Source organism: Elaeis guineensis, chromosome 11, assembly GCF_000442705.2.
Source record: "Elaeis guineensis isolate ETL-2024a chromosome 11, EG11, whole genome shotgun sequence".
Lineage (NCBI taxonomy): Eukaryota > Viridiplantae > Streptophyta > Magnoliopsida > Arecales > Arecaceae > Elaeis > Elaeis guineensis.
Window position 1 is genome coordinate 13,077,865 of NC_026003.2, and position 12,361 is coordinate 13,090,225.

Genomic DNA, 12,361 nt, shown 5'->3' on the forward strand with positions numbered 1-12,361 from the left:
ACGGACAATCAGAACGAACCATACAGATCCTAGAGGATATGTTAAGGGCTTGTGTCATGGACATAGGTGGAGCATGGGATAATCACTTATCATTGGTTGAGTTCGCTTATAATAATAGTTACCAAGCAAGCATTCAGATGGCTCCTTTCGAGGCATTATATGGAAGGAAGTGTAGATCGCCCATTTGTTGGGATGAGGTGGGAGAAAGAAAAGTGTTGGGACCAGAAATAGTGCAACAGACAGTGGAAAAAATACACATGATCCAGGAACGACTTCGTACAGCTCAGAGCAGGCAAAAGAGTTATGCTGATAATAGAAGAAGGGAGCTGGAATTTCAGGTAGGCGATCATGTTTTTCTGAAAGTTTCTCCTATTAAAGATATCATGAGATTTGGAGTTCGTGGTAAGTTGAGTCCAAAGTATATTGGTCCTTTTGAAATTTTAGACAGGATTGGAGAGGTTGCATATCGGTTAGCATTACCACCGGCTTTATCTGGCATACATAATGTGTTTCATGTATCAATGTTGAGAAAGTATATTCCAGATCCAAGTCATGTGGTGAGTTATGAACCTTTGCATCTTCAGAAGGATCTGACTTATGAAGAATATCCAGTACGGATTGTTGACAAGAAAGATCAGGTGTTACGACATCGAATTATTCCTTATGTGAAGATCTAATGGAGCAATCATAGCGAGAGAGAGGCTACATGGGAACTCGAGACAGAAATGAAGATCAAGTATCCACAACTTTTTAAAAACTCAGGTATGTAAATTTCGAGGATGAAATTTTTTTTTAAGGGGGGAGATTGTAACAGCCCAGTTACTTGGGCCTGTAGCTCAGACGGCCCAACAACAAAATAAAATATATATATATATTAAATATATATATATATACATATATATATATAATAAATAAATAAAAATTAAATTATATATATATATATATATATATAAAGGGGGTGGGGGAAACATAGGTAAGAGTTCCGATAAACCTCAATATATAAATTTTAAAAAAAATTTTTTTTGGTTAAATTAATTTGTTTTGTTTGATAGGAGAACAATCCAACGACCAGGGGGACAACGAGTAGGGTTTGATTTTCTGACTATAAGACTGTGAATTTGAATTCTCATTTATCGAGGTACATGATCATCGCTAAATATATATTATTTATTTGTTAGTCTTATATATTGAATTTGCAATATCGAAATTATAATCGATGAGTTTTCTATGCTCGAGACATTGAGATATGGCTTATATGAATTTTTTTTTTAAAATATGAGTATGTTATGAAAGGATTTTTATGATTGATGGTATGAGTCTTATGGACATGACTTATCAATTTCATCATTCTGTAATTTGAAATAATTCGATAAAATCAAGAATTAAATGAAAAGGATATGTTTTGGACTAGACATATGAATCAGCCGGCCAGGAGCTCATGCCTGGGACAGCCCGTCAGGAGCTCATACCTGGGACAGCCTCTCACGGGCTTTCGTACGTGGGACAGCCAGTCAGGAGCTCATCCTGGGACAGCCTTGAAAGGCTTATATGAAAGAATAATTGGATTGGGAAGAGATTGAGGTATGGTCTGGATTAGTCCAAAGCCAAAAAGGGATAAAACATTGATAGACCGAAAATGTGAGAAGATACAATATTTAATATGAAATTCAATAATGAATGAAGATTTCACTTGATGATGTATGATGATACATATGCATATTTGTGACAATATTCCAGTTATTATATACCTATGAGTTTTCTCAATTGTATTGGTTTTAGAAATATTAATTTTATCTACTGGCTTAATGTACATGTGCAGTGATTCTTACTGAGCTGGAGAAGCTTATATTTTCCTTCTTATTTTTTTCAGACTCACAGGATGCTTAGTTGGATGGTTTGGGCGAGAGCAAATGAGAACTGAAGCCTTTAGTAATTTAGTTAGTTTAAATTCTCTGATACCAATGAACATTTGAATAATTGTATTGAACAAGTTTACATTCGATTTGAAGTTATGACATCGGTTGATTGATTTGGTATTTAATTGGTTATTTAAAATTTTGAAGTGTTAAATTTTAGGCCTTACATGATCCTCAGGGTATTGCTCTAGGGTTGTGTGGCCGTGTCTCATGCCCAACTCAGGTGCTGAGTTTGGGATGTGATAATTTTATATTTATTAACAGAAAATCTTACAACAAATAGCATAGCTTTGATGAAAGATTGAACCGTTGTCGCCCGTCAAAAGGTTGAAGCCTTCTTATATCACATCATTTGATGCTGACCTTCAAATTCCTTACTTATCTTGTGGAGTCTAATCCTTGTACATGATGTTACAAACATCCTTCTTCTTCTACGTTCCTTGCTATGTGGAGAAAGAATACTGCTCAAAGGAGAGAATGTGCCATGTTCTTTATGTAAATCTACTGATGGCCACCTTAAACCTGTTGTTTGCTTCAAGCTTGGTGCCTCTAACTTTTCCTTTAGCATTATTCTTTCTGGTTTGCCATCTAAACAAGAAAGCATTTAATTCCATGAACCATCATCACCTTAAATCCCCCCCCACGACATGTAATCCTTGTGTGTGTTTTTAGCCTCTGTAAGACTGAACAAGAGGGGAGAGAGAGGGAGGGAGGATGGTGGCCTTGAAGGTATTTGGACAGCCAGCATCCACAGATGTTGCCAGGGTGCTGACATGCCTCTTCGAGAAGAACTTGGAGTTCCAACTCATTCGTACCGACACATTCAAGGAACAGCGCGAGGTCCCTGAGTTTCTTAGGCTAGAGGCAAGTCATTTTGATAACTCTATTCTCACATTTCTTCAAGTTGTATCAGTACTAGTGTAGCATCTCACTTTTGAAAAAAAAAAAAAAAAAAAAAGAACCACTGCCTCACATTTCTTCGAGTTGTACTAGTAGTGGTGTAGCACTTCACTTAAAAGAAAACTACCGTTGGTTTCTTCCATTTAAATTAGCAGGATCCTACTGGTCAAGTAACCTTTAAAGATGGGAAGCTCATGACTCTTGTTGGTATGTTGTCCCCAGATACTTTATTATGTATTAATTTTCCTATGGGAATCCAATTAACATCCAAAGGCAATGTGGTTCTTTCATCTTTCTAGATTCAAGAGAGATTTGCCGTCACATTTCGGAGAAGTACCCTGATAGGGGAAACAAGACCCTATTCGGGACTGGTGTTCTCGAGAAGGCATCAATTGAACAGTGGCTCAAAGCAGAAGCTCTGATGTTTGACCCTCCAAGCTCGACTCTAGTCTTCCAACTGGCTTTTGCAACACCATTAGGCTTGCATCCTGATCAATCTTTGATAGAGAGAAATGAGAAGAAGCTGGCCAATGTTCTTGACATCTATGAAAGGAGGCTGGAAGAGAACGAGTACTTGGCAGGTGATGAGTTCACACTTGCTGACCTCTCACACCTCCCCAACGCACACAACCTTGTAACCAAGACACAGAGGGGACGCAAGCTTTTCACTTCAAGGAAGAATGTGGAGAGGTGGTGGAAAGCAATCTCAGCTCGGCCTTCGTGGAAGCAGGTGGTCCAAATTCAGAGTGAGAATTAATCCAGGTCCACTTGAGCAATTGAAGATTTAAGAGTTAGATTTGGATGACTCTGATTTCTGTGTGGTTTGGCTTCCCTTCATGTTGTGCTTCCTTTTGTTGTTGTGGCTTCCTTGTTGTTGTGTGTTTGTAATTGTGCAAGTCTTCTTGACTTGCTTCTCATGTCATGGATAGAGATCTTCTGTATCTCACAAAGAATAAAAGATAAGAAACGAGGAATCTGAAGAATAATAAGATATCATGAGACAAATATTCCTTTTGAGCTACATATGCGAGATCACCTTAGCTAGATACGAGCATAGGGTTTGTAAAAGTAGCAACAGAGAGAAGTATACAATGTTCTTCTCAGAAAAAAACAAAAAAAAAAAAAAAGGATTATACAGTGTCAATTATTTAAAAAGAAGTATGATCGACGCATTTCACTAAAATTAGCAAGCAAGTTTGGGGAAGATGGTAAGGCTTCAATACCAACTTGTCAGGATGGTGTTGCAATAGATCCTCCCGTAAGAGAGACCCACTTGCATTATAATTATTCAGATCCAAATTATTGGGAGGCACCATTCAAGAATTGAACCTAGAATATTTAATTACTGAGCAGAGATGTATGACCATTGGAGCTAAGCTCTAATGCAGACACTATAATTAATCTTAATCCTATAGCAATGAATAAAGGGTTTTTTTTTTTTTTTCTTCCATTCATAAAGTGCGAACTTTATGTGCTTGTGTCCACAAAAGCCATCGACAGGGATCTCCCAAAAATCTTGTGATCGAGATCTGTACGTGGATGTTTAGGTGGAGTAACGCACACACGCCAACAGAATGAATAAACAATTAATTTTCATATACAAAGCATGTACTTGGGGCATTTCCTTCAAGATAAACAAACACTTGTTGACTGAAGCTTTTGCCTGAAGATACACACACTTTCTTTTAATAATTTTTTTTCTGTTGTCATACACTTGCACTTGTGGACCAAATTTTGTGAATGAAGTTGGTCCACCTAGGACAATATATATTTTGGCGAGCTTTTTTTTTATTTTTTGACAAAGCCTTTGTGCTTTGAGTATGATGCAATAAAAATGACATAAAATGCACCAACCAATTATAATAAAGAACATAATTATTATTTTTCAATATATATTTAGTAATATATTTAATATTTATAATTTTATTTTTTTATTAAAAATTTTGAATGACAAAAATATCTTTCATATTTTGAAAAAATTATGACATCTTACGATCATATTATGCCACCCTATAGTCAAATTATGACTTTCTACACATAAAAAGTCATTTTTTTTTTTCAGAAATCATAAAGACAGGAAAACATTTTAGTCATTAAAAATTTAAAAAATTTTTAAATGATGAAAATATCTTTCTTTTTTTTATGACATCTTGTGGTCAAATTATGAATAAAAGTCATAATTTGACTGTAGGATATCATAATATATTTATAGAATGTCATAGTTTTTTTAGAAGATGAGGGATATTTTTGTCATTCAAAATTTCAAACAGAAAAAATAGAATTACTAACGTCAAATATGCGTTGGAAAGTGATGGTTGCATGGCCCAATCAAATAGGATAATATATTTTTTCTACACTGCATGCGGTGTACAATTTTTTTTTTTTTTTATATAGCTAAGATCCAACTCCGATTTTTAGTCCAAACCTAGATTTGGCCAGTTCAAGTCCCTCAATTTTTTTTTTTTGGATAAAATGAATAAATTAAACCAAAATAGTGTAAACGCATCCATGAGTCAGCGGATAAAATATCAAACAATGAATAAGGAAGATATGTTATAGAACTGCATAATGTAGATCCGATATAACCAGCTATATAAGATGCTATTTAGTCAGCTACAATATTAGTTCTTTATAGATGTGAGAAATTTTAATAGACCACAATGTGCAGATCGTTCACCCTTAGTCTTATAGAAGAGGATGGAAGCTAATTTTATCAGGCGGTAGTTCTCAAAGCTATTTAATAATTGCTATGAAATCTCCCTCTAAACAAATTTGAGTCCTCCTCAACATCTGAAATCCAGTCCTTTCCATGCAGTACGTAGTTTTACCATTGAAATAGTCGAATCAAAAAATTTAATACCACCAACAGCTACTAAAATATTACTAGTACTTCTAGCAACAAATCCCACACCATCCCAAACACCACTCTACTAAACATCATTATCAAAGTTGATCTTGAGAAAATAATAAAATAACAGTACTCAAGAAATTAAAATAAAACACCCATGAAGACGCAGATATAGTCTGAGAAGAGTCATAGGTTGCCTCTACTATTAATGGACCCTCTGATGAATTATGTTGGAGAAATCTTGAGCTTTTGTGGAAGCCTTGAGCAAAATCAACTGAGCATTCCATCTTATAATCTGGAAAACGCGTTCATTTCTTGCCAGCCATATATAATAAGCAATATTATAGCATATCTAAACTGCTTCAAAGTTAGAAATTAATCTCTCATTAACAGTTTGTAGAAACTCATTGAGAGAGAGAAGGAAACATCAAAGTCTTGAACCGGACCCATGCTCCATACCTGTTTAAGTATAATATATGTCGAATAGACTCTTCAGCATCAGGATATAAATCACACTGACTTGAGTATAAAACCATACTGATATAAAATATTTTTACATGTTGATACGAGGAGAAAAATTTACCTAGAATGAGTCTATATGTTGGATACCTCGAACAAGGCTAACCTTTTATCCTGACCGGTCCGAGATACTTTTGTGACCCAGCTAAACTGGTATTCCAAGAAAGGATTTTGTTTGATTTGTGGCCCAAGCTACACACAGTTGGAGAAATCTCGAAATTCTTGATAATAGCTTGCCATTAGTGGATAAGGTAAAAAATAATGAACATATCTTGTCTGATAAGATAGGAGTAACAATCCGATTTTTCTTTTTTTTTTTATGGCATCTACATCCCGTCTATAAATAGAGGGCCAAAAGGGACCTCCAAGATATGTTCTCACTTCTCTCTCAACTCACTCCTTTTCTTTTATTTTTTAATTTTTTGACTTGAACATCGAAGAATCTCCACCGAAGCTAACTTTAGTCAGAGACTTGTTTTATAGGTTAAGCCACTACTTAATGCCGGCCATATCTTTTCTCCGACCGAGCCAGCCTTCGATAATAGATTGGCACTAGAAAAAAGCTTCTGTAGCCCATATTCAGAAAGGGGCAAGCAAACAGTTATTATGGCCCTATGCGAAGGAATCTCATCGCATTGTTCTAACGCCACTGCCTCATGGCCAGTTGAGATGCAGCATTCGACTGTCGAGGTCCCTGCCAACACCCCAATGTCAGTTCAACAACCAGGAGTGCTGCCTTCCTCATTGCCCATCATGGGGTGACTCTCGACCAATTTGACCGACTCGTTCAGCAGGTGCAGATTTTTGCTGCAATAGTTCAAGTAATACAATAGACCAATATAGTACCTTGAGAGGTGCCTCGGCCAGCACCACCTCAGCCTCCTCTGTGTGGCTCAAAGCGATAGAGGCAAAGCTGGCTTCATCAACCCAGAAGCCCCAATCGAGAAGGAAGGCAATAGTTCGAGGACTCCATCGTAGGTCGATCTCCATCTCAGCACTCAAAAGTCTACACTGCTCAGGATGTCGATCGACATGGATCGAAAGCTTTAGGAGATGAACCGATGAATCGAAACACTGCACAACCAAGACCCAGCTCAAGATGGTGAGTTCGGCTTCAATGCCGACCCATCCTTTAGTATAAAAATCATGTAGGAGCCAATCCCCAACCACTTGAAGATGCCACAACTGGAGGCCTATGATAACTCGACTGACAATATAGACAATCTCGATAGCTTCAAAGTCTCAATGCTCCTGCATGGTGCCATGGATGATCCTATGTCGAGCCTTCCCTTTCATCCTATGGAAAGCATTCTGGTACTTTAGCTTGAAGTCAAACATCATCTATTCCTTCGAACAGCTCAGTCGATCATTCGTAGTGTACTTTGCAGTAGTAAGAGATAGCACCATAGATCGGCATGCTTTAGGTGTGCGATCTTGATCAATCGATCATGATATTTGTCCTAAAGGGCGAACTCTAGAAGTGTCAGTTCCTCTTCTTGCTAGAGAAGAGGTATCCAAAAAACTTCACTTAAATGCTAGCTCGGATGGAGAAGTATGCTAATGCTGAAGAAGCCTACAACCTACATGGGACCCTGATCGAGGCAAGAGCCAAGGAAAAAGGAGAGGAGGATGAAGATAGAAGAGGCTCACAAAGGTGAGAAGATCACCAAAGGGGTCTGCAATAATCTAGGACTCTACCTTAGAACTAATGATCTAGAACCCATCTCGAAACCGATGGCAGAGGACTCCTCCCAAAGGTTGGTGAAATATATTTCCACCAAGAAGGTACCCTAATTATGCCCCCTTTAAATGCCCTTAGGGCACAAATACTGGTGAAAATAAAGGAGAAACTATTGAGAGCAAGGAGTATATGGGCTCCATCAATCCAATGTGCCCAAAATAAATACTGTCTATATCATTGTGATCACGGCCACAACATCGAGGAATATATCTAGCTGTAAGATGAGATCAAGGAGTTCATCCGATATGGATGACTAGATAGATTTTTGAAATATCAGAGGGAGCAGTGTAAGCTCGACCTAAATTACTTCATGTACCAGATGTACTAGAACCACCTCGACAAGAAGAACTTATAGAAATCTGACCTGCTATTGGAGTGATAAACATTATCCCTTGGGAGTAGTTTGGTGGTACAATAGGAAGCTCGATAGCTCCAACCAAGAAGTAGAGAATGGAGAAAGTTATCACATTCTCTGAGAAAAATGCTCAAAGAGTCCAATCGTCACATAATGATGCAATAGTTGTAGTCTTTAATATTGCAAATTATGATATACATCATATTTTAGTCAATAATAGAAGTTCAACTGACATATTATTTTATGATATATTCTAAGATGGGTCTTACCTTGGATTAGTTGGAAAGATTTGACTCTCCATCTATCCAATTTTTTAGGAACGTTGTATCTGTCGAAGCGGTCATCACTCTACTGATCACAATACGTCAGGCACTTTGATAGTCCACGGGGCAGCTTAACTTTCTGATCATCAAGGTCCCCTCGATATATAATGCCATCCTCAGATAGCCAAGATTAAATGCACTCCAAGCTGTGGTTTTGACATACCATCTACTGGTAAGATTTTCAATAAAATATGGAGTTGGTGAGATATGAGGAGATCAAGCCTTAGCACCATAATGTTACATGACAGCTCTTCAAGGAGAATGGTTACCTGAAAACTTCCCCGTTGTAGGGTTGGATGACTGTGATGAGTTATTTAACCAACATGGAGAACTTGTGCAAGGCCTCATCATGATCCCTCTTGAGGAGAAAAATGAGGGGCAAACAGTTCGGATCAGATCGTACCTAGATGAAGTAATCAAACACCACCTTATTATTTTTTTGTAGGAGAATGTTGATATTTTTGCTTGATTGGCTGCCGACATATCCAATATAGATCCCGATGTAATAGTGTATCGGCTAAATGTGGATCTTAAATACCAACCCATCAAACAGAATTAGTAGAGTTTTACCCCGGAGTGGTAGAAAGCAATCATCGAGGAAGTGAACAAGCTCATCGATGTCGGATTCATTAGGAAAGTGACATATCTGGATTGCTTTACAAATGTAATCCTTGTGAAGAAGATGAATGAAAAGTGATGAATCTGCATAGACTTCACCAATCTGAATAAAACATGCCTAAAAGATAGCTATCCATTATCTCGAATCGACCAACTAGTGGATACTGTCTCAGATCATGAGCTTCTAACCTTCATGGATGCCTTCTCTGGCTACAATCAAATCTGAATAGCATTTGAGGATGAAGATAAGACTACTTCTACCACTGACAAGGCCTATTTTGTTATAGGATTATGCCCTTCAGCCTAAAGAATATATGTGCGACATATCAGCAATTAGTAAATAAGATCTTGAAAGATCAGATCGATAAAAATATGAAGATGTATATGGATGATTTACTGGTTAAGAGCCAAACTTTCGGTGATCACATTGGTGATCTCAGAGAGCCCTTTGCTACCCATGAAAAGTTTTGAATGAAGCTGAATCCAACCAAGTGTGCTTCCAAAGTCACCTCAAGAAAATTTCTCAGATTTATAATCTCATGATAAGGCATCGAAGCTAACCCCAATAAGATCCAAGCTGTGCAGGATATAAACCTATCAAAGTCAATAAAGAAGGTCCAACACTTTATCGGTAATTAAGATAGCTTCCCTCAATCAACTTGTCTTCAGGTTGGCTGAATATAATCTCTCCTTCTTCAAGATCCTCAAACAATCTAAAAGACTTTTGATGGATCAAGGTGAAGCAAAAATTCAGTGCAGGGACAAAATGATAATTTTAAATTTTTTCAAAATTACTATTTTACAGTGAAATTATTAATTAATCTCATTAATTAATATTAATTAATCATACACTAGGATCTAAATATGATACAACAGCATGCATTTAAATTTAAATTCAAATTTGAAACAGTAAACTTTTTACTGTACTGTGTTCAGAACACATACCTTTTGCGGGTAGTCGATCATCACAATCTGATCACCGTCAGGAGGCTCTGATCATCACGTCATAGCCACACTAGTGTTTTGACCTCTGTGATCGTCCACACGAAGCTCCCGTCTGATCGGCTCCTCACGAATGCTAGTTCGTGATTTCACCTTTTGATGGCTGATGTTGATCGAACTCCTTCGATCGATGTGTGCCGACTCTTCGGATGCTCTGGATCATCTGCATGATTGGTTGAGAGGCTGATGGATCTCTCTCTGAAATTTGGTGGACTCACGACACTCGTGGCACACAAATCTCACTTCCCGAACCCTAGGCAGAAACCCTAGGGTACACACCAAAAACCCTGCGCTCAATTTTCTTTCTTTTTTCTCTCTGAAGGTTTTGGACCTTCACTCATGCACAAGGCTTCCTCACGCCCCACTTTCTTTCTCAAAATTTTTCTACGCAGCCCCAGCTCCCTATCTCTTTTAAAAAGTTCAAAACGTATCTTATCCGCGTGAGAGGATAAAGACAAGTGGTTACACATTTGAATTCAAATCAAATTTGAATTCAAACTAAAACCAACTCATCCCTATCCACTTGGGCATGAGAAGAGAAGGGTGTGGACTCTTTGTGGTGGAAAGGTTTCACGAGAAACTCTTTCTCATGTGAATTATGTGGCGCACAAGATGGATAAGCTTGAAGGCAAAAGAGATAAGTTATCCATTCAAATTCAAACACGCTTTGAATTTGAATGGTTAACTAATCAGCTTTATCCATCCAAATAGTGCACAAGAGTGGGCGTGAGAAGGACTTTACATGAGAAAAAATTCACGAGAAGTTTCTTCTCGTGAATTCAAATGGGCGCAGAGATTTAAGGTGGTGCAGGGATTCAAATTCAAATGGTGGTTTGATCTTAATTGAACCAACCTAATCAAAATAGGTTAAGCACAATTAGACAAATTAAACCCAACTTAATTAGGCTTAATTAGGCTCAATAAAATTTTAATCAAATTAGAAATTGACTAAGCCCAACCCCTGATCAAATCAGGGACCAAACCATCTCGACGATTAGGTAACTTTTAACCTAATCGGGTCAAACCCAACTGAATCCAATTCAATTGGACTTGATCCAAAAATAATTACTCAATCAAATTGAGTTAATTAGCGATCAAATCACTAATAAAATCTCTCATAATTATTGAGTCCAAATCCGATGGGCAATTGGGTATCAAAGTCCATCAATATAAAATCTTGATCGAAGAGTTCAAATTTCAAATTCAAAATTTGAAATTCAAAATTTTGACCCCGGTACCCCAAATGTGTGGAACTCATGATCTGAGAAATCTTAATTATCAATCATAGAGTCCCAGATACATAAAACTCATAATCAACCATCAGATCAGAAAGGAACCTCTAATGTGTGTGACCCGCAGGTTCGAACCTAAGCCGATAGCACAGGAACCAATTTCTATACTAATCGAAGTGACCATCTAGCAATGGTACCCAACGATCGGATAGGTAGAATAGTCGCAATCGCAACATTCAGAACCTACGTGAATATGGTTACGGTATAATTCATCCTTTTTGACCTCTGTGTTTAGGATGACTCAGGGTTAAATTGTCAACCCTGATGAGATCATCCGAATCGTGCTCAACTCAATTAGTCCTGTGACTCCTCACTAGGACTACCCTGGCCAAGGTTTTGCTAAATTGAAACACGACTGTACACAGCTCCTAAACTAGAGTGGTCAATCCCATCTTGACTCACGCACCGACAAGTCAAGTACTTGACTACACCCAGCAACCTTCCGTCATTGAATTAAAAATTCAGGTAGTCCAGTGCCTAAGTGCAGTGAGTTGCTTGCAAGTCACCATGGCGGTCTCAGGTGGAGGGATATTTATACCCATATTCCATCGGAGCAAATCTTAACAACAGAAATAGCTCCGAAGTCGGTCATGTTCAGTGCAGATGTACCATTATATCTCACCTGTATGCCATACCAGTATCTCCACACTCCTTGGTTATGAGGACAACCAACCCATATGGCACACAACGACCTATGCTCGATAAACGTTGTCGTCCTTGGTAACAACGTATCATTTGGTCGCGAACAGGTTTAAGGACTAAGCGACAAATCCTCCTTTGTCGAGTCTAAATAGTCCTAAGGACTTCACCACAACACAGGAGTTCATTAGAAGATGAAACATTTATG

At 37.8% G+C, this 12,361-nt stretch overlaps 1 protein-coding gene across 1 annotated transcript; it reads left to right on the forward strand.

Annotated features, from left to right (window-relative positions):
• The first annotated feature begins 2,564 nt into the window (after positions 1-2,564).
• LOC105036869 (glutathione S-transferase F11) lies at positions 2,565-3,821 on the forward strand. Its single transcript, XM_010912592.4, has 3 exons — positions 2,565-2,780; positions 2,972-3,023; positions 3,116-3,821. Exons 1-3 carry the CDS (start codon positions 2,631-2,633, stop codon positions 3,571-3,573), a joined length of 660 nt encoding a protein of 219 aa, XP_010910894.1. The 5' UTR covers positions 2,565-2,630; the 3' UTR covers positions 3,574-3,821.
• Positions 3,822-12,361: the final 8,540 nt, after the last annotated feature.